The sequence below is a fragment of the Mobula birostris genome, chromosome 9, assembly GCF_030028105.1.
Source record: "Mobula birostris isolate sMobBir1 chromosome 9, sMobBir1.hap1, whole genome shotgun sequence".
Classification (NCBI taxonomy): domain Eukaryota; kingdom Metazoa; phylum Chordata; class Chondrichthyes; order Myliobatiformes; family Myliobatidae; genus Mobula; species Mobula birostris.
Genome location: NC_092378.1, coordinates 13,903,102 through 13,926,660, shown reverse-complemented (window position 1 = coordinate 13,926,660; position 23,559 = coordinate 13,903,102). Strand labels below are relative to the sequence as shown.

At 39.5% G+C, this 23,559-nt stretch overlaps 1 protein-coding gene across 8 annotated transcripts in view; it reads left to right on the top strand.

The window, feature by feature from the left end:
- Positions 1-23,559, top strand: part of ptprq (protein tyrosine phosphatase receptor type Q) — a 188,752-nt gene that overhangs the window by 86,983 nt on the left and 78,210 nt on the right. For 6 of the 8 annotated variants that reach the window (XM_072267510.1, XM_072267508.1, XM_072267506.1 and 3 more), the window contains 9 exons: positions 988-1,163; positions 6,406-6,439; positions 7,434-7,595; positions 7,692-7,871; positions 8,955-9,062; positions 11,242-11,523; positions 14,492-14,674; positions 19,475-19,576; positions 19,769-19,889. In XM_072267510.1, the coding sequence (XP_072123611.1) occupies positions 988-1,163; positions 6,406-6,439; positions 7,434-7,595; positions 7,692-7,871; positions 8,955-9,062; positions 11,242-11,523; positions 14,492-14,674; positions 19,475-19,576; positions 19,769-19,889 (1,348 nt within the window). Of the gene's footprint in view, positions 1-987; positions 1,164-6,405; positions 6,947-7,433; positions 7,596-7,691; positions 7,872-8,954; positions 9,063-11,241; positions 11,524-14,491; positions 14,675-19,474; positions 19,577-19,768; positions 19,890-23,559 lie in introns of all 8 variants that reach the window. The other 2 variants (XM_072267504.1, XM_072267509.1) reach the window with 2 other exon arrangements.

The window sequence follows — 23,559 nt, the reverse complement described above, 5'->3', positions numbered from 1 at the left end:
CCCCTGAAGAGGCTGATTGTAACTGCATTTTCATAATTCCCAGCAGCTGTTGTAACCTCAGCATAGTCATCCTCTATTAGAGGCTGACTTTGTACAGTGATTGTCAGGAGATATTCAACTGCACACTACACTACAGCTGATCTGTTTCCCCCAGATTGCCAACTGGGAACCAGGACCTTTGCAAGCATTCTATTCTATTCAACCAACACATACAAAATGCTGGAGGAACTCAGCAGGCCAGGCAGCATCTGTGGAAAAGAGTAAACAGTCGACATTTTGGGCTGAGACCCTTCATCAGGACTTAAGCACCTGTAGAATTTGTCATGCTTGATTCTGTTTTCTTGTTTGCCCACTCATGCTGGAGGATCAGGATCCTGGAAAACAGTCCTGATGCAGCGACTTGATCTGAAATGTTCCCTTGTCTCCACAGATGCTGACTGACCCACAAAATTCCTTCAGCAGCTCGAGTTTTGCTCCAGATTGTAGCTCCTGCAATCATTGGTGTCTTCTGGAAATCAGTTGCTTAATTCCAGGATAGCTATTAATCCTCAAGCAGTTTGGTTTATTTTGTTGAATGAAACAATTGTACTTTTATCCGTTATACCACTAGGAAATGCACCATTTTATTTGCTTATTTCTTCTCAATATTAAGTAACTCAATATGTACTATAAAGAGTGGGAGATTTGACTTATTTTACTGTCACCCCAATGGAGGCACTTGATATTTATGGTGTTTAATCTTCCTAGAGTATGACCAAGATCTAAGAATTGGGAATCTGGGCTTTGGAATCAAATTCTTCCATCCCTTCAAAGTACCATGCCCCATCCTTGAATCAGATATGCTCTACAGAATCAAAATGACCTGTCATAGCACTGACCAAGAGTCTGGTAGCATATGGTGCATATTTTCAAGATTACTTTTACAATAGGTATTATGGCTCAAATTTCACTCTATATTTTATCAGCAATAATGACCTTATTTTTTAGTTCCAGGAGAAGTGTTTGATTTAAAGGCAACAGAAGTTGGAAGCAAATCAGCGAAAATAGAATGGGGAAAGCCTCATCAACCAAATGGAATGATTATCCAGTATCAAATCATTGTTCTTCTGCTAGAGTCTCAACTAACTGTACAAAATATAACCTTGACCCCAGAAAATTTGCAGGTATTTACATCATTTTATTTCAGTTAGATCTTTTAAGTATTAGTTGTCTTTTAATAATATCCCTGTTAATGTTCTGATTTTATGAGTCAAACATTTTTGAAGCAGAGGATGTAAAGTATTCAAACTTGTCCAGAAGTTGTTGATATCTTGTTATGTATCCTATAATTTCAAAGTTCAAAGTAAATATTAATATCAGAGTACATGTATGTCACCACATACAACCCTAAGAATCTTTTTCTTGCATGCATACTCGGCAAGTCTATAGACTAATAACTATGAAAGGATCAATAAAAGATCGAGTAGAGCATTGAAGACAACAATTGTGCAAATGCAAATATAACTAAATAGTAATAAATAACGAGAACATGAACGGAGGGAACGTTGACTCAGACCATGAGAGGCCTGCGTCGGGCACTTTCATGCCTTACAAGACGCAGATTGGAAGTCTGCGTGGGGCGCCACTCCTCGTACAGACACTAGAGCAATGTGTGGTTAAGTGCCTTGCTCAAGGACACAAACACGCTGCCACAGCTAAGGCTCAAACTAGTGACCTTCAGATCACTAGACAAACACCTTAACCACTTGGCCACATGCCCAACGTGAGAACATGAAATAACAAGATACTGTAAAGAGTACTAAAGTGAGATCATTGGTTGTGGGAACATCTCAATAGATAAGTGTATTCATCCTCTCTTGTTCAAAAGCCCGAGGGGTGAAGGGTTCTTGAACCTGGTGATGCAAGTCCTGAGGCTCTTCTACCTGATGGCAGCAACGAGAAAATTGAATGACTTGGGTGGTGAGGATCTTTGATAACGGATGCTGCTTGCCTACTTTCCTACAGTAGCGTTTCATGTAGATGTGCTCAATGGTTGGGAGGGCTTTATGTGTGATGTATTTACTTTACTTCCGGTAAGATGGCGGCATGTGCAAATGCAGCAGCCTCTCTGGAGCCAACCGAAGTTGCCCTTTCCTTTGGAAAGTTAGTTTTTTATGATCCAAAGACAAGAACATCTGGTACTGCAGGGCTACTCTGTCAACGAGCTGCTGGTTGATTGGAGTAGCTGGACTGGTGTCAGTGGTGGAGCCAGCTGAAGTGTCAAAGGAGCTGGTCAGGATATTGGAGGAGACAGTCGGGATATCAGAGAAGCCCACCAGTTTGTCAGAAGAACTGGTTTGGGTTCAGAGGAGCTGACTTGGCTGGAGACTGTGTTGCTGCCCGCTACTTGGAAGCATCGGAGTTGGTGCAGTATAACCATGGGAGATTGTCTCGGACATTTCACTTGCGATTTCAAGAATCTGTTGGACGGTGATAATGCAAGTTGCCACAGGCCTCTTACCCTTGTCTGGTGGAGGAGCAGTCAACACGGGAGCTCTGTAGCCTCAGTTGTAGCGAGAACTAGGCTTCAAACCTGCTACGGACCAGGTAAGAGTTTCACAAGTGCAGGGCATGGGTGGACCCAAATGCAGGACACAAACACGTTTTGTGGCGCTAACAAGAATCGAGTTTATTAATCTCTACTAGGAAAGCAGGGAAGCAAGGATTGTTCAGAGGGAGATCAAGGAGTGAGCAAAGCAGAAGCGGGAATAAGCGTGGCTAGACTTGGACTTGGACTTGGAACTTGGAACATGGAACTCGGAACTTGGAACATGGAACTCGGGACCCGGACTTGGAATTCGGGACCTGGACTTGGAACTTTGGACCCAGAGCTTGGGACTCGGAACTTGGGACCCAGAGTTCGGGACTCAGAACTTGGAACTCGGGACTCGGAACTCGGAATATCAGAGCCTGGACTTGGAACTTGGAGCATCAGAGCCTGAACTTGGAACTCGGAACATCAGAAACCTGGATTTGGAAGTCAGAAGATTGAAGCCTTGACCTTTCTTGGACACATGACATGGAACACTGAGCCAGGGTTCCTCCTTGGGTACAGGACATAGGGCAGGGACACTTCTTTTAGACACAGGATACAGAACACTGAGCCGGGACTCCTATATGGACACAGGACATAGAGCCGGGACTCCTCTTTTAGACACAGGACACAGAACACTGAGAGACAGGATTCCCCAACTCAGAGTAGCGGTAAACGGCCAGACCTACTCAGTGGAGACGGGAACACGAAGAGACAGTTCCTCACTCAGGGTAGCGGCAAACGGCCAGACCTACCCAGTGGAGATGAGGACACGAGGAGACAGTCCCTAACTCAGAGTACTGGCAAAACGGCCGGACCTACTCAGTGGAGATGAGGACACGAAGAGACAGTACCACACAACAATAGACAGTTCATACTTTGACACAAAATGGCTCCAAGTAGTGGCAAGCCCTTGACGTGGCCTAGGAACTACAGACAGCGGCTCTGGTCTCACTCCGGCGAGTTAACCTGACGGACCCGCTCCGGCGAGGTAGTTTAACTGCCCGATCAGGCAAGGTAACTTAACAGGCTGGCTCTGGTGAGGAGAGGTGATTTACTGGCACTCGCTTCGGGGAGAAGACTTGAGTAGCTCCAGCGATGTAACTTGGCTCGTTCCGGCGGGTGACTTGCTCACACTTGCTTCGGTGACGTCCGATGATGACCTAGCGCTGAGTAGCTGTAAGCTCGACACTAAATACTGCTCGTTCAGCTGAGACTCGAGTGCCTTTAATTACAGAGCCCAAGAAACACAGGGAAACAATGAATTAAGGAAAACAAGGAGTCAACGGTCCTGATCGTGACACAAAGTAAAAATTCAAAGGGACCCAGAGAATAACTGATCAGAACCGTGACAGAGAGATGTGGAAGTGCTACTGCATAGTTGAGCTCGACTGGGGCCTGGCCTCGCCCATTGGTGCTGCCCTCTCATGTTCAAGCGGTGGAATGACAGGCTGGATTGTGTGCATCTGTACACTGCCAGGAGCCTGCCCTATTGATTGCTGGACGTTAGCACTTAGGGTTTTGGACTATATATAATTTTTTTTAAAGTGAATATGCTTCTCTGCCCGATATTTTGAATTATGTTACTTGCTAATTTTGTATGCTTGCTTGATAATTTGAATATTTTGCACCTCGGCCCCAGAGGAATGTTGTCTCATTCAGCTGTATCTGTGTATGGTTTGAATGATAATTAAACTTGATTTGATGTTGGCATGTAGAGAATTAATTGTTATGGTAGCACAATTGTAGAACCTATATGGGTAAGGTTGTTATTGAGGTCAAAAAAGCTTCAGAGGCTAGGAAACTGAAGATAAAACAGAACATTGCTAGAAAAACTCAGCAGGTTAGGCAGCATCTATGGAAACAGAAAAGGGATAATATTTCAGCTCGGAGACTCTTGTTATTAGGACAGGTAATAAATGAAAGTGAAAGATGATGGAATAGAGCACAGTAAGAAAATATTTTGGCAAGTTATATATAATCAGAATTTAAGATTAGAGTTATGAAGGTGAAATCAATGACAGCAATATTTAGAAAGAACATTAGCAATGGTAAGCTAAGGAAGCTGGTCTTAATTGCACTGTTTGCCATGGAAACAACACAGAAATGTCTTATTTTGAAATACTACACAGTGAGGAAAAACTGAGCAAAAATAACTGAAGGCAATAGCAGATGAACGTTTTAAAAATTTAGTCACCCGTAGATATCATCTTCAGTTAAGCCATTAATATCACCAGCTGCTCGGATGTCTAATTTCTATGTGACTTGACTTATGTTCTGCATACGTGACAGTGTGACCTGGGTGTGTGCGGTGTAAAAACAATATCCTCTTGTCATCTGCATTGGACATTTATGTCTTTTGCATGTGTGTGCCTTCAAGCTCTCTAAAGGAAGAGAGGCAAACATTTCCTAGATCATAACCTGTTTTATTTCTCAGCATGTGCATATATAGTATGATAATACACAATAAAATAACTTAATCCATAAAATTTCATTCTACTTTCTGAGTAATGGATCAGAAACATTGTTATAAGTCTGGAACCATATATAGATGAGACTGTTAAAAAAATGTCAGATTTCCTTACATGAAGGACAATGAAGTAAATATTTTAAAATGAGAATCTGGTAGTTTCATGATCACAATTACTGATATTTACCTTTTGGTCCACATTTCTTTAATTGCTTTAATTTAAACCAGTTATCTGCCATCATCAGCATCAGTAGTGTATACCTCATATTAGTTCAGTTTGCTTAAGCCACCATTTCCTGTCTTGCACACTGCTTATCTGAAATTCAATTTTTGATGGACTAAGGCAGGTTCCTACTTCCACATCCATGATATTGACCAGCTCCATCTCAGTAATTCCTTTACTCTTCTGTGTAATCTACTGAATATCAAAACTCCAGCCCCTACTCCATTTTGCTCCTTTCCAGCACTGTTTTCTGTCATCCTGTTCTCCTAACCTGCTTTGACTACTGATGCCCAGTAATTCATGATTAGACCTCATCAAACCGTTGCGTTGGAGAAGTAGCCATGAGAGCAGTGGAATGGACTAGTTGAATTGCTTTAGCTCTATGATGTAGGGCATCCATTTCCCCACTTATGAAGTGATGCCCCACAAGCTCTTATCTCCGCTGCAATCCCTATTGGGCTCTGCCCAACCACTGTCAGCCTCATCTTCAGCTACCGAGTTCCCTGCTATGAAACTGCAAAAAAGATCTCCCCTTCTCTACCTCCCACTTCACTTGTTAACCTTTCTTAACACCCATCTTTTAAACTGAGATCAATATGATTTGGTTTCTCTTGGGTTGGTATCCGCTTCGATTGCTTTTTATTGTACATCTTAGGCAACATGATCAATAAACATTGTGGTGATGTTTGGTTGATTGAGGTGTGGTAAATATCAATGAATGTTAGCCAATGCAAGATAAGTAACCAAGGAAAGAAAATAAACTCTGATAATGGAAAGAGTGTCACGAATTCTAACAATACCATGCCCAATTATGACAAGGGTTGTGAGTGATCATAATTGGGAGGCAGTCCTCACCACTTTGTAATCGTTCTGGATTCAACTTCTCCTACCATCAGCTTTGCAGGGTAGTGGCTCTTCTATTTTTAAAATTGATTCTTATCAGAAATCAAATTGTAGTTTGAAGTGAAACTTTGGTAATCAAGTGAAGCATAGAATTTGTATGAGCTAAAGTTAATTCAGACAGCAGTATTAGTAATGATACAATTTTGATTACTGTATTACTGAAGACTATTTAATTTGATTCTATTTAAATATATAAATCATTTACAAGATAAATTAATGGAGTTTTCTTTCATCTAGGAAAGTAGAAACTCGACTGAATCTATATATCCTGGTATGTTGGTAACAGATTCCACTACTTTGACTTCAGAAAATGATACAGTCATTATTACAGAGTTTGATGAAGGCTCCGCTGAATTATTTTCTGAATTACCATCTACTTCTTCACCAATTGAAAAATTAATCACTGTTAGTTCAGATCTATCTGGAACATCTACTATACGTGAGAAAAGTTTGGCTCCATCTCTGCCTGATCAACTAACATCACATGAGCAAGTATATTCTTCTCCACTAACATATACTAAAACTGCACTCCCTAGTACAATGCACTCAATGCCTGCTATGGGCTCCACTACATCCTTTACTAAACAAACAGTCAGCCCCATGGGACCTCTTGAATCTCTTCCTACAGTCAGCGTGAATTTCAAGCTGAGATCAATGTTGCATAGAAGATCAGTTATTCCAGTTGTCAAGGCAGGTGGAATTTCCCTGCCTCCAAGTTCTTCACCTCTTCTTCCTCAATGGAGGCTTCTGCCTAATGGCCTTCAAAATATCTCCAAAGGTAAATAGGTCACAGCTCCAGTATGTGGCTACAACAGGTGGGGATGACCCAGTGACATGGTGATGTAATTACTATACTCGCTTGCTCTTTAGAGTCAACAAAATATTTTCTGTTGAATGTACCTATATTTATCAGCATGAGTAATGTTTGATCTTTTCTAGAAGAAAAAAGAGGTTTAAGAAATAATAGCAGGCTTCTGGGTTGTAGAAAGCATTTAACTACTTTTATTTTCTGTAATAATTTTCAAATTGTATTTTATTTAAGGACAATTGTAATTGTTAAATTTCATCAGGGAATTTTAAATGTTACTTAAGCTGTATTTCCATGAATGGCATTTATTACTGCATGTCATTCTCCTGGCTCCTTATTGTTTTTTTCCCCCATTTTTTTCCTGTTTTATTCTGTTTACAAAAACTAACTTTTCTGAATTTTACTAAATATGAGAAAGTGAAGTGTGGTGAAGTTGTTCTTTTTCTACATAATGCAGGGAGTGAAATCAGCCTACAGGTCATCGACCTCTCATCTGAGCAGCTGTCATATGTTGTAAGAGAACTGGTACCCTATACTGATTACATTATTAGTGTATCAGCATTCACTATTGTCGGAGAGGGACCACCAAGCAGTGTCTCTTTAAAGACAAAACAATATGGTATGTTACTAAGGAAACCATGATGTTTGTTCAAGAAGATAAAATAATATTTTGGATTCTTTAAAGTTGACTGTACATTTCTTTTTGCTATTTTAGTACCAAGTTCAGTGCAGAACGTAACTTATAAAAATCTCACTTCTACTTCAATATTAATATCATGGGAGCCACCTGCTGCACCTAATGGCATAATAACTCATTATACACTCTATGCTCTGGAGGAAGGCACAAATGAAGCATTCCAAAGAATTGTGATAAGCAACAACATTACTCTAACAGGTATTTTTAAAAAAGCAAATACGTTTAAATATAAAAGTGCTATTTTAGGAGAAAATTTAATCTTTGGCAAGTTATTAATCTGCACAATTTTAAATACAAATTATCAAGTTATGATGCACACCATTAAATACTGTAGTTAAAAATGTAGTGCCTAAATGTTGGGAAAACAAAATTTGAAGTTAACCGAAGAAAAATAGCATTGTTTGAACTGCAGCTCACCTTTCTGCTGTGGGCAGATGCAGGGACAGAGGGCTGTCCTTAGAGTTCCCCTATAACTTACCTGTGAACTAGATGTAGACCATTGCAGAGTGGTACCCTCATTTCAACTAAGTTGTTGGGTGATTCCTTGCTGATAATGTGATTCTCGTTGCATTTGAGAGCATCTTATTTTTTTGCTTGAGTCACTTCGTGATTATCAGTGGGAGTTTCCAAGACCCTCCAGTTAGCATGGAAAGTAGGGGTATTTTTGCCAGCCAGTGGTGTGGTGGCACCCACCCCAGACTTCGAGACGAGTGGTCCCGGGTTCGACCCCGCCCAGCTCCTTGCATGCTTTCCATCTGTGCTGAATGGAACATTGAGCTAGCAACTCGGCCTCATAAAAAACAGAGGAACGCTGAAGAAATGGCAAGGTTGCTGCCCGATGTGGAAAAGAACAACGATGTGGGTATTTATAATAGATAATGTGTCTTTCATTGCATTTGAGAGCATCGTATTTTTATAGCTTGAGTTAGTTTGTGATTATCAGTGGGAATTTCCAAGATCCTCCAATTAGCATTGAAAATAAGAGTTTTAAGAATAGTAGAAAATAAATACTACTACTTATTGTCTCCTGATATTTTAGAGACAGTTACTAGTGTGAAAATCTCTGTGCAATGTATAACAGTTCACATATGAGAACATGTAGTTTAGTTCACTGTGTGACCCTGGCCTTAACTGCTGTACCTGATAGTTGATGTGTATGATATAGAAGTTAGTGGATTGTATTGAGATAATTTCAATATATTCATCTCAGAATTTTTACAGATAGACATAATGACATTTTTTTCCTTCTCAAGCTACAATTGTTTTCTTTTCAACTTGTAGGTTTGAAAAAGTTCACAAAATATAAAATGAGAGTGACAGCATCTACCTCTGTGGGGGAAAGTGATGTTTCTGGTGAAGATGATGTTTTTGTGTGGACGCTTGAAGATGGTAAGAAAGGATGGTTGATAACGCATATAGGATCCTGGGATTCATAAACAAAAATATAGAGTATAGTACAAAAGCAAAAGATTTGTGCAGATTACTAGAATATGCCTTCCAGTTCTGGTTATGCACATTGCAAGAGCATGCAGAAGAGATTTAAGACAATGGATTCAAAGTTGTAAGGTTTGACCAATGGCTGTGGGCCTCCTCCTACTCTACTGGTCTTCATTTCGTTCTGAATTCTGTTGCTTGCTTTTGTTATTTGCACAATTTGTGTGTTTTTTTCCTCACCCTGCCCATCAGGTGATTGGTGGTCTTTTTAAAATGGGTTATTTTGGGGTTCTTGTGGCTGCCTATATGGAGACAAATCTTGAGATTGTATAATCTGTACATATTTTGATAATAAATGTCCTTTGAACTTTGGACAATGTTTGCGATGAAGAATTATTTCAGGATGTATATTGTATACATTTCTTTGACATTAAGTGTACCTATTGAAATTGAGCTTGGGGGTCTTCTTCTAGGAGTAGACAAGGCCGAGAGGACATTTAGTAGAAATGAACAAGATCATGTTTAAATTTAGTAAACAGAGGGAAGCTGTTCCCATTAACAGATGATTTAAACATCAGAGGGCACAGATATAGAACTTTGGGCAAAAGATAAAATGGCGATGTGAATTAAAAATTTGTCAGACAGAGTAGTAGTGACTGCAGTGATAACAAAGGACCATTCAAGGTTTTTGAAAGAGAATTGGATAGGCACCTGAGGCAAATGCCTGATGGCTGTGGGGACTGAATAGGAGAATGGGCTTGATCTATGGTGACGCAGGCTGAATGGCTTTTTGCAGGATAACAATTTTGTTATCTATGAAACTTTTGAAGTTAATAAGATTCTAGGTTTGCAATCAATTCCATTGTTAAATTACTTACATTCTGTGCCACAAAGCCAGATGTAGGAACTATGTATTTATTTTCTATCACTATTGTATTTTGTTTTGCATATTTATTATGGGTAATTTGTCAGGTGGGTTAGGGCGAGGTAGAAGCGAATGAGTATAGTTATGTATTCACACTTTCTTTCAGGGCAGTTTAGTGTAGGTAGAGGCAGCCAGAATGATAATTTATTTTGTTGACCACTTAAGAACATGTAAATGCTCTTAACTATGCTAATACCTCCAACACTACTGTTTAGAACGCTTAATTCATTATTTTAGTTTCGTTAGTTTTATAACATTACAAGATTGTTCATCTTTGGTGCTTTCTAAATAAAAGAATGAATGTATGTACTTCCTTCAGCTTAGAACTTCGTTGTTGTGGATAGCACATCATACAGTGTCAACCCCCCCCCCCCCACCCCCACCCACTGGGCTAGTCTCTGAGCAGTTTTAGTTTGCTTTGATTATGTTGGCCAGTTGACCATTAGAGATCCTGGACAGTGAATGCTATGAATTCATTAATACCATGGACCACGTAAATCCTCAGATGCCAACCAAATTTAATTTATTTTAAGTTCACTGCTATGACTGGACGTGCTTAAGGAAGGTACAGGTTATGGTTCAGTCTTAAGATCGGTTCCCACCGTGCAAATGCCTAAACCTGTTGGCTCAGCCTCACTGTATCCTAAATGGATGGGCTGAATTAGTAAAGGCAGTAAAACTTCAAGTCATTTATCGTACTTTAGGATACTTCTGTTAAAAATTATGACAGCACCTGATGATGTTGCAGACATTTCTTCATGAACTTTCTGGACTCTCCCCCAATCTAAAGGTAGAACAAGTGGAATGAAGTAAGCTGGCTATGTGTTTGAGATGTTTAACCCAAATCAATAAGAGGGGATTTCAATTCAACCTTTTTGCCAAAAGTGGTAAAATTTATTTAACAATGCCATCATTCTTTCTGATTAACTGAAAAGTGACAAGAAAGAAAAATAATGAAAAGAAACACAATCTACCAATGGAGATTTGCCTCTTCCAGCATACTTTGTAATATTCCTGTTGTTTTTGAGAGATTTGCAGTTAACGTTGGTGACAAATATTACAATCATATTGTGCTGCTATTTCAAATCTTAGTCAAATATGTAGATTTCAATTGACTCAATTTATATATTCAGTTCTATGATTAAGTGTTATAAGTATAAGCAAAACAATCTTTGAAAAACATGTTTATGTTTTTGTTGTGCCGCGCAGAACCGGAGACACCTCCTGAAAACTTAACCTTCAAGAATATAACGGCAACATCTGCTCACTTGAGCTGGTCAACTCCAGAGAAACCTAATGGAATTATTATATACTTTGAAGTCATGTATGCCAATTATACTGAATCCTTTGTACTGAATAGTACAGCAACCAGTATTTATCTAGAAAACTTAAAGCCGTTTTCCCCTTATAACATCTCTGTGCAAGCATATACGAAGTATGGCCATGGGGATCAAACCTCCTTAACTGCGCTTCTGTTGACGGAACAAGGCAGTAAGCGCTTTTCTGTACTACTAGGATGGTTCTAGGCTATTAAGAGTTTAGATTTTTGCCAAAAAAAAAAAAAGTGGAAGTCCACTGCCATTACTAGGAAAATACATCAAACATATTTTCTGCAGCTGGATTACAATTTTGATCCAGTAAAAAGCCATCTGTGGTGGAAGTTGATATGCCTTTAACTGTTTGCTCAACCAGGAGAACTGCTTTCATTCAAGAGTTATTCATTTCACTGGGGCCTGCTTTTTCATTCACAGTAAGGGCAAAGGGTTAACATTAAACTAGCAAAATACTCCTTCCATAATCTTTCCGGTGGAAAATGTTCCAACTTTTTTCTTGATTTCTTTACAGCTTCTAGTAGTCTGTGTTTTAATGTGATCCACAAGTGCATTAGTTCCACTGAAGTAGCAGTTTCATGGAACCCATCAGTGAATACCAATGCCATTATATATTATTCCACACAGTAAACCTTTGGAATGTCTCGCACTCCAGTCAAATCCTCGTCGATAAGATGTCCAAAAATTAGTGAGATTTCATAACTTTTTTCCCAGTAAACCTTCACTGTTGCTGAATATATAATATGTTAAAATGGGAATGCTGCAACTAAAATTCTGAGTAGACTTTAAAAAGTCACACATTGATGTGCACATCAGAAAATAATATCCAGCTTTCTTTGTATTTCACAAGGGATTGTAAATGTGCATATGTTCTAAACTGGTAATTAAACTTGTTGTATCCTACGGAAAATCCTGGCAATTCTGGACAATATTTCTCACCCTCTGCTTGCCACCTTGGCTGAACAGAGAAGCACTTTTAGTAATAGACTAAGATAACTGCACTGCTCCAAAGAGCGCCATGTGAGGTCATTCTTACCCACAGACATTAGGCTCTATAATGAGTCAACCTATAGCAGGGGAAGTGATGACCTCCCCCCCCCCCCCCCCCACCGGTTAGAGTGTTTGTGGTAACTTATTTTTTATGCTTTCTACTTCTCTTCTAATATTTATATCTGTGCACTTGTAATGCTACTGTGACAGTGTAATTTCCTTTGCGATCAAAAAAGAATCTGTCTATCTATCTAAAATGTTCACTTCAGATAATTCATTTTGGGATATGTGATCTTTTCGATGCCTTATATAATTCTCAGTTTCACTCATTCCAAAATTGTATTCATCATGTATGATCTACTCATCTGTGCTTATTCACTGTCCTTGATAGTTCAGTCACTTCTGCATTCTGCCTTTTACTTTAAGTCTTGATTGTGGATATCACATAACAGTGCTGATATATTTTTGATTGATTTCATTTAGCATCAAGACTAGGGTGAAATACCTTCCCAACTTTTTTGTCAGCATTAATTTTAACCCACCAAATTAATGCAATAGGATTATATAGGCGAGACCCGACACAGACTGTGAGATCATTTCGCTGAACACCTACGCTCTGTCCGCCAGAGAAAGCAGGATCTCCCAGAGACGGCACATTTTAATTCCACGTCCCATTTCCATTCTGATATGTCTATCCACGGCCTCCTCTACCGTAAAGGTGAAGCCACACTCAGGTTGAAGGAACAACACCTTATATTCTGTCTGGGTAGCCTCCAACCCGATGGCATGAATATTGACTTCTCAAACTTCCGCTAATACCCCACCTCCCCCTCGTACCCCATCCATTACTTATTTATATACATACATTCTTTTTCTTTTTCTCTCTCTCCTTTTTCTCCCTCTGTCCCTCTCACTATACCCCTTGCCCATCCTCTGGGTTTTTTCCCCACCTCCCCCTTTTCTTTCTCCCTAGGCCTCCTGTCCCATGATCCTCTCATATCCCTTTTGCCAATCAACTGTCCAGCTCTTGGCTCCATCCCTCCCCCTCCTGTCTTCTCCTATCATTTCGGGTCTCCTCCTCCCCCTCCCACTTTCAAATCTCTTACCAGTTCTTCTTTCAGTTAGTCCTGACGAAGGGTCTCATTCCGAAACGTCGACTGTACCTCTTCCTAGAGATGCTGCCTGGCCTGCTGCGTTCACCAGCAACTTTTATGTGTGTTGCTTGAAATTCCAGCATCTGCAGATTTCCTTGAGTTAGTCTTTGAATTTCCTGTTTTCCCTTCACTATTTGCTTTCACACTGCTCGTTAGTCAAACATTTTTTCTTGTGATAATGACTTTCAGTTATAATTTTCAGTACTGTCATGGGAGGACTGTGTCATGATTAACATAATCAAAATTTCTAAAATTTGTTTTAAGACATTAAGAGGAAGCGATTTCTTCTTCCCATCCACTGATGTACGGAGATTGGATTCAGAAGTGAATGCTCTATAAGGTGGAAGTGCTCACTTCTCAGCTGCCAGTCATGATTCTGAATGCAGTCAGCCAAGCATTGTGAATGGAGGCATTGCCCGAGGGACCTGCTCAGAATTAGGCCTTCATTACTGAAGATAAAGATGCTTTCCTGTTTCTTGAGGTGCTTCATATGCAGTGGACGTACAGTTTGCAGACTCGTGTCTGCCGGTGGGAGGATGGAAATCATCAGGCTAAATTTTCATCACAGCTTGGCTTAGTCAATTTATGGGCTGATTGTCTACTGCAGGCATTTACAGACAGAAGACATAGTAACCATTAGGAACAGGAACCCTACTAGTTTACCTTCCCTATTCTGGATTTTAAGAGATTGAAACAAGCCAACCCCAGAATATTAGTGATGGCAAACACTGAAATTGCACCAGGGGCTGATAATCAAACTGAAAAATTGAAATAAAGTAGAAACGCTAAAAATATTCACAGGTTAGGCAAAAATACAAAGAGTTAAACCTTCAGAAGTTACAACTTTGTACTCTTTAGATTTTGAAACTTTAACTCTTTTTTCTGTTGACTCATTCTAGCATTTTCTGTGTTATTTAATATAAAGCTATTGTATCTTAGCATTGCAGAGCTGAATAATGTTTTTTTTTGATTATTTACTCACAGTTCCTGAGAGTGCTCCTGAGAATATCACTTATATATTTATTGCTCTTCTGGATGTTTTAATATCCTTCCTTCCACCATTAACACCTAATGGAATTGTACAGTATTACACACTATACCTGTCAGCCCCAAATAATAGTGAGCAGTTCACTGCACACAGTACAAATCTGTCCATCACTATAAGAGGTAAGTTAATATAAGATCAATGAGATTAATTGATACCTTTTGATTATAGGCTTAATCTTAAAGTTTATTTTTTCATTGTTTACAAAGCATTAAAGTTTCAGAATTAGCAAACGCTTTCAAATGATGTGATAGCATATTAACTGGGATGAAGCTCTCACAGGACTTTATTTAAGAGAGTAAGTGACCTTTTAAAGGGATGTCACACCTCATGAAAAAATGTGCAGGATTTCTTTTGCTGATGTTCTTTAAAAAATGCAAAATGATAGAAAAGCTATAGGTCTTTCTTGTTTTGATAAAACTGTACATGTGAGATACAGATTTGATTTATATCTATCTCAGCTGTCCTTTCTTGCAGTCCATGTTTAATCAGGACGTATATTGAAAGGAGCATACTTCATAGACGTTTTTACAGAATTAGTAAATCACATGATTTTCTGATTTGCTTTGAAACCCCGCTGAAGGGTTTCATTCTGAAACATCATCTGTACTTTTTTCTATGGATGCTGCCTGGCCTGCTGAGTTCCTCCAGCATTTTGTGTGTGTTGTTTGGAAACCCTTTCTGATACAAGTATTGCAATGCAATACATGTTGAGGTTTTTCAACGGTTAAAGTCATCAAATTTGGATGCATTTTTATTCGTCATTCTGCTAAATCATTGCACTGTTTCTTTCAGCACAACCTTGTATAGGGATCTTGGCTCCCTGTATTTTAGCATGGCCCAGCATGGCACAGGGGCTGGCTTGTCACTGACAGTCGGTTGGATTCGCAGAACCACTTTCGATTGCTGGTGTGACCTCACCACACCTTCATAGTCTGCGAAATCTGTCAATGTAATTGGGGCCTTTGAATGGTTGTGATTAATTTGAAATTTAATTAGGAATGAAGTTCAGAGGAAAGGTGCAAAATGCATTGAGGGGGAATTGAATTTCTAAATGGTAATCTTTGAAAAACCTTTGTTTTTCTTATTTTCATAACACTCAATAAATCAGAATAAGATGTACAATTTTCAAAAACAAGATGGATTACTGTGTGGAAGACCTTATAACTTTTAATGCCAGGTAGTAATAATAAATAAAAACAGAAATGTTGGAAGAATTCAGCCAGTGAGCCAGCATCTGTGGGGAAAAAAACGATTACAATTTCAGGTCTGGAACACTTTCTCAGATCTGATATTAAAATTACATTTCTTGACTCCTAATTATAGTATTATATATGGGACTGCATATCTAACATCTTAATCCGTAATAAGAGTGATAGTAAATTTCAGAGAAGGTATGATATACCACACTGTGTAAGCACAAAAAGAAATGTATTTTCTACCACAAATGCCACAGGGATTGGGCTGGGTCCATTGTTGTTTGTCATCAATATCAACAATCTGCATAATAATGCGGTAAACTGGATCAACAGACTTGTCGATGACACCAAGGTTGTGGGTGTAGTGGACAGTAATGAAGACTATCAGACTTTGCAGCAGGATCTGAGAGCAGCTGGAAAAATGGGTTGAAAAATGGTAGATGCAATTTAATGCAGACAAGAGTAAGGTATAGCACTTTCAGAGCACCAATTTAATGCAGACAAGTGTAAGATATACACTTTGGGAGGACCAATTTAATGCAGACAAGAGTTAAGGTATCAACCAGGGTTATTGCAACTCTGATAAAGAAGAAGAGGGAGTTGTATGACATGTATAGGAAGCAGGGAGTAAATAAGGTGCTTGAGGAGTATAAGAAGTGCAAGAAAATACTTAAGAAAGAAATCAGGAGGGCTAAAAAAAAGACATGAGGTTGCCTTGGCAGTCAAAGTGAAGGATAATCCAAAGAGCTTTTACAGGTATAGTAAGAGCAAAAGGATTGTAAGGGATAAAATTGGTCCTCTTGAAGATCAGAGTGGTCGGCTATGTGCGGAACCAAAGGAAATGGGGGAAATCTTAAATAGGTTTTTTGCGTCTATATTTACTAAGGAAACTGGCATGAAGTCTATGGAATTAAGGGAAACAAGTAGTGAGATCATGGAAACTGTACAGATTGAAAAGGAGGAGGTCCTTGCTGTCTTGAGGAATATTAAAGTGGATAAATCCCCGGGACCTGACAGAGTGTTCCCTCGGACCTTGAAGGAGACTAGTGTTGAAATTGCAGGGGTCCTGGCAGAAATATTTAAAGTGTCGCTGTCTACAGGTGAGGTGCCGGAGGATTGGGGAGTGGCTCATGTTATTCCGTTGTTTAAAAAAGGATCAAAAAGTAATCCGGGAAATTATAGGCCAGTAAGTTTAACATCAGTAGTAGGTAAGTTATTGGAGGGAGTACTAAGAGACAGAATCTACAAGCATTTGGATAGACAGGGACTTATTAGGGAGAGTCAACATGGCTTTGTGCGTGGTAGGTCATGTTTGACCAATCTATTAGAGTTTTTCGAGGAGGTTACCAGGAAAGTGGATGAAGGGAAGGCAGTGGATATTGTCTACACGGACTTCAGTAAGGCCTTTGACAAGGTCCCGCATGGGAGGCTAGTTAGGAAAATTCAGTCGCAAGGTATACATGGAGAGGTGGTAAATTGGATTAGACATTGGCTCAATGGAAGAAGCCAAAGAGTGGTAGTAGAGAATTGCTTCTCCGAGTGGAGCCTGTGACTAGTGGTGTGCCACAGGGATCAGTGCTGGGTCCATTGTTATTTGTCATCTATATCAATGATCTGGATGATAGTGTGGTAAATTGGATCAGCAAATTTGCTGATGATACAAAGATTGGAGGTGTAGTAGACAGTGAGGAAGGTTTTCAGAGCCTGCAGAGGGACTTGGACCAGCTGGAAAAATGGGCTGAAAAATGGCAGATGGAGTTTAATACAGACAAGTGTGAGGTATTGCACGTTGGAAGGACAAACCAAGGTAGAACATACAGGGTTAATGGTAAGGCACTGAGGAGTGCAGTGGAACAGAGGGATCTGGGAATACAAATACAAAATTCCCTGAAAGTGGCGTCACAGGTAGATAGGGTCGTAAAGAGAGCTTTTGGTACATTGGCCTTTATTAATCAAAGTATTGAGTATAAGAGCTGGAATATTATGATGAGGTTGTATAAGGCATTGGTGAGGCCGAATCTGGAGTATTGTGTTCAGTTTTGGTCACCAAATTACAGGAAGGATATAAATAAGGTTGAAAGAGTGCAGAGAAGGTTTACAAGGATGTTGCTGGGACTTGAGAAACTCAGTTACAGAGAAAGGTTGAATAGGTTAGGACTTTATTCCCTGGAGCGTAGAAGAATGAGGGGAGATTTGATAGAGGTATATAAAATTATGATGGGTATAGATAGAGTGAATGCAAGCAGGCTTTTTCCACTGAGGCAAGGGGAGAAAAAACCAGAGGGCATGGGTTAAGGGTGAGGGGGGAAAAGTTTAAAGGGAACATTAGCGGGGGCTTCTTCACACAGTGAGTGGTGGGAGTATGGAATGAGCTGCCAGACGAGGTGGTAAATGCGGGTTCTTTTGTAACATTTGAGAATAAATTGAACAGATACATGGATGGGAGGTGTATGGAGGGATATGGTCCGTGTGCAGGTCAGTGGGACTTGGCAGAAAATGGTTCGGCACAGCCAAGAAGGGCCAAAAGGCCTGTTTTTGTGCTGTAGTTTCTATGGTTCTATGGTTTCTATGGTTAAAGGAGAACAGGAGCGGGCATGTTTTCATTCAGAAAGTGGTGAGAGTGTGGAACAAGCTGCCAGTGCAAGTGGTGGATGCTAGGTTGAGTTCAATGATTAAGAGTAATTTGGATAGGTACGTGGATGGATGGGGTATGTAAGGCTACAGGATGGTCCAGGTACAGTTTGATGGGTCTCAACAGATAAATTGTTTGGCACCGACTGGTGGGCTGAAGGGCCTGTTTCTGTGCTGTAGAGCTCCATGAACTATGACAAGTTTTACTGTTACTTTGCTAACACTAGACGCGTATGAGCCAACGATTTTGAGCAAAGTGGCTTATACTGTTGATAACATTCTACATAAAGTTCTGCATTAATACAATTAATCCCTGACTTCATAAAATCTCAGAAACATCATAGAGCAGGAACTCCTCTGAAGACAGTTATATTAAATTCCTATATTTAATACATTAAATTCACAAGAGACCATCAGCCCTTCGAACTCTACTTTCTCTCAGAGCAGTCCCAAAGTTCCTCTCACAAACATTATTCTCTTGCCACCCACCAACATCATTGTTAATTCACACAACCAATTAACCTAAAAGAGTGTCTTTGAGATGTGCCAGGAAACCAGGGAAAATCACCCAGGGAAAATCCACCCAGTCACATGGAGAATATACAAACTCTACATGGACAATACTAGGTCAGAATCAAACCAAGGTGCTGAAACTGTGGGGTTACAGTACTGTCCACTCTGATAATATCAGGGTATTACTGTAACTTCCTGTACTTGATCATTCCAATGAAATTCTACATTTTCTCCTTTGGAGTTTATTAATAGTTTCATTATAAATATTAAATATAAGAAATCTGTGCAAATATAATTTATAATATGATTGGATATAATCAATTAGGAAAATTCTCACTTTTCAATTCTAGCCTGTGTGCTACAGTTTACAATTACTGTTCATTTACTTTCTGCCGTGGTGTAAGTGCCGCAACATGTCTTTCACACTGATCTTAATCCTCTGGTGGATTACAAAAATATGTTGCAACAAACCTTCATTGAAAGCTAAGTGTGTTTCATGACCGAAAAGATTATTTTGGGATTACTATTCTATATGTATAAAATTCTCAGAAAACTAATTTCTGTGTTTACATTTTACAGGCTTAAGTGCTAATGAAAATTACACCTTAAAAATATCAGCAAGTACAAGCAAGGGTGAAGGAATTCAAAGTCAACCGATGTATATTTTGACTGGGGAAGGTGGTAAGCATGGTGGAGAAACTGGAATATTTTTGTTAAGCTGTTAGTCCAAGATTTATGATTCGACAGCACTTAATTTTTAACTCACAAAGACAAGAATTACATCATGAATGCCTATTATTGTTCATATTTCACTGATATATTGTGTTATATTCATGTAGAGAACATGAATCTTTTTTTATCCACAATCCATAGTTCCTGGCTCCCCTCCTCAATCATTAACATCAAAGCAATTGGCTTCTACCGCTGTACTTTTGTCATGGAAGCCCCCTTTGGAACCAAATGGTGTGCTTCTGCATTACACAGTCACTATATGGTAAGACTTAAAGCATTGACTTTAACTGTGTATTTTAAAACATCTATCGCAAAATAATTCTATCAAAAATGCCATATTTATATAGATTTTTGGTCTGTTTGTTCCAATGTACTTTGGAGCCATAAATATCCAAAAACAGATTGACATGGAATAATTTATACTTAATAAGTACTACTGTTGTTCATTACTACCCTGCTAACTCACCCTCTCCACCAGAATCCTGTTTTTATCATAGCCATTCCACAGATTTCCAATACTGCTGAGACTCACCAACTTGACTCTCTGTGGCATTGATCTTTCCAACTCCAGACCCAATGTCCCAACACTTTTTCACCTCAACAGCCTGATCTTCTCTCTTCTACCTTCATCACGCAGTACGCAGCTTGATGGCTCAAAGTGTGCAGGACCTGTTCTGTTGTACACAATTTCTGAAGATTTAAATACCATTTAATCTCATAGTCCGGGAAACGTGTGTGGGCACTTCACATACTGGTGCATTAATATGCTTTTTAGATACTGAAGGATTTCTATTCCATTTACTTTAAAGTTTTAGCATTTGAAATAGAATAGATAGCTAAGGAATTTAGGGTTATCTCCAAGATAGTGGGGATCATTTTAACATTCTAAAAACAGAGGTTTTCATTAGGTGGGATCTTAAAATATTAAAATCAGGACAATGAACTTCAGCCACATAACCCATTCATTTCTGATCATAATGGAAGTGAGACAGTGATATTGGTCAGGTTTGGGGAAGAGACTGGCACTGGGGTAGGGGCAAGCAACAGTTACAGGAGCCTCAGGACTCACACCACCAGGTTCAGGAAAGGTTATTACCCCTCAACCATTAGGCTCTTGAGCCAGTGGGGATAACTTCATCTAAGTTCATTTGCTCCAACACTGAAATGTTCCCATAATATATGGGCTCACTTTCAAGAACTCTTCATTTCATGTTCTCAATATTTATTGCTCATTTATTTATTATTATTTCTTTCTTTTAGTATCTGCACAGTTTGTTATCTTTGCACACTGGTTGGTGCAGGCTTTCACTGTTCTATTGTTATTGGTTTTATTGAGTATGCTCACAAGAAAATAAATCTCAGGGTTGTATATGATGACATATATGGACTTTGAAAATAAATGTACTTTGAGCTTTTAACTTTAGTAGCCTGAACTTTTAAGTTGACCATATATGTGCATCAATTTCTGCTCACAAGCAACTGAAAATAGCGTTAACAACCAGATTTAACATCCCCTTGCCTTAGCTGTTCTACAAAAACACTATGTAGTTTTTGTAATCAATCCTGACTTAATACTTTCTGTGTGAAGTTTGCACAGTCTCCAAATCCTAAAAATCTATCAGTTAAGAATGCATACATTAGTGAAAATATAAAAAAAACTGATGTTATAAAGCTAAATGATTTAAGGACATAGAAGTACAAACATCTAAACAAACTGAAATATGAACTATTTGATAATTTTTAATTATTTGTTTTTTCAGTTTAAATAGTCTCACCTTGCAGCCACTCCACTTCATTCAAATAAATGCAGGGTCATTTCCTGTGCCCAGTCAAACCTAATGTTCACAAACAAGAGAAAATCTGTAGATGCTAGAAATCCAAAGCAACATACACAAAATGCTGGAGGAATTCAGCAGGCCAGGCAGCATCTATGGAAATGAGACCTGATGAAGAGTCTCAGCCCAAAACATTGACTTTTTACTCTTTTCCACAGATGCTCGCTGGCCTGCTGAGTTCCTCCAGCATTTTACTCTTGTTGCTATGGATATCCAGAATCTGCATATTTCCTCATGTTTGCAAACCTAATGTTGATGTTTTGGGAGGATTCCACATCACAATTTTTGGATGATTAGCCCAACTTTGCACTTTACCACTGGAGAACATTGAGGAAAATATTAGCAAAGAATGGTCAACAAGCTCAAAAATCCTGTGTTCATGCACAGATATTTCAAAAGCTTAACTCTGCAGCCCTGCAGAAATAAGGCAGCCAATTTATGCTGAACTGCCAGCAGTTCCATGCAGAGTTCATGACAGTGAGTCTGCATGTCACTGATATAATGACATATTTTAACTTTAACCCTTTATTGGCCAAATCTTCAATGTTGCTGGAAAGCCAGCAGCTAAATGGAACTGAATACTGCTTAGTTGAGAAAATAAATGTCTGTTCACGTATTTGTTGCTCCACTGAGCTATTTTCTCAGTGTTTTTTGAACAATTAATTTCCCACACCAATATTAGGCTGACTGGTCTGTAATTACCCATCTCTCTCTCTCTCTCTCTTTGCAAACAAGGAAACCACCGTACACACTCTCCAGTGTTCCAGCATCGTTTGATTTCAGATCTAAGATGTCACATTAGCTTATTGTCATGTACACTAAGTCAAATGAAGTTCCTTGCTGTCAAAACAGGATTAGAAAAACAGTAATTTTTTTACCACTTCACTTACCCACCCACCCCCCATTTGCCACTTATTTCTTCCCACTCCTCACTTTTCTTCTTATAAGAATCTGGGTATATTTAATCAGAGCTAGGTGCTTTAAGAACTTTTAAAGATATTGAACCTCTTAATATATTCCTTCTATTATTTTATGCCATTTCCAACATTAAACGTCCCACATTCCTAAAGTCTGTATCAGTTGCCTCATTAAAATTTTTTTGTGGCTCTCCGTTGGTTGAAGTCAACCACGGATGTGGCATGCCAGCTGTCTACGTGATATGCAAGCCAGTATGAAAGCCTTGGCAGTACAATATGGAGAGCAAGCTGTTGCCCATGTAGCAGTCTTCTCCTCCCCATGCAGCTGATGAATCCAAAGGAACAGCAAAGACCAATGCAGTTTAGCACCAGTGGCATCGCAGGAGTTGCCACTCAGCATTGAACTCAACGTAGGACTGCCTTAGGGACTCCAGCTCAAGAGTTTTTCCTCAGGGTTTACTCCCAAAGCCTTCCCCATGAATGGGTTTAGCTGCAAGGCAGTGGAGGTTTGAGATCAGAGTCTTCCCTCTCCTAGATGAACTGCCGACATAGTTAACAAACCCCATCTGCCCAAAGTGACTGGGATTAAGGCACCAGTCACCTGCCTTGGCTCCATCTCCTGTCAGTAGAAATGGTTCCACTGGGCTAAGTAGAGAAGTCACACGTGAATGCCAAGAGCTGGACTTGGTTGTAGAGACTATTTGAGGTGCACACCATTGGGAGCTTATCCCTACTATCTATAAAATAATACCAGATAAATTGTTCTTGGATTAGACTTTTGAGGGTAGTGTGAGAAAAAATAACAGAATTATATCAGAAATAATTGGATTCTATAGCTGAAAGCCTATTAGTGAATGGAAACATTAAGGTGAGCTTTCTGCCCCCAAGCTCTACAGAAGTACTGTGGAGAGCATTCGGACTGGCAGCATCTCTGTCTGGTATTGGTGGGGGATGGGGGCGGGGGCTAGTGCACAAGATCGAAGGGAAGTGCAGAGAGTTGTAAAATTAGTCAACTCTATCATGAGTACCAGCCTCTGTAGTATACGGGACATCTTCAAGGAGCTGTGCCTGAAAAAGGTGGCATCCATCACCTGGGACATACCCTCTTCTCCTTGCTACCATCAGGTAGGAGGTACAGAAGCCTGAAGGCACACGCAACGATTCAGGAACAGCTTCTTCC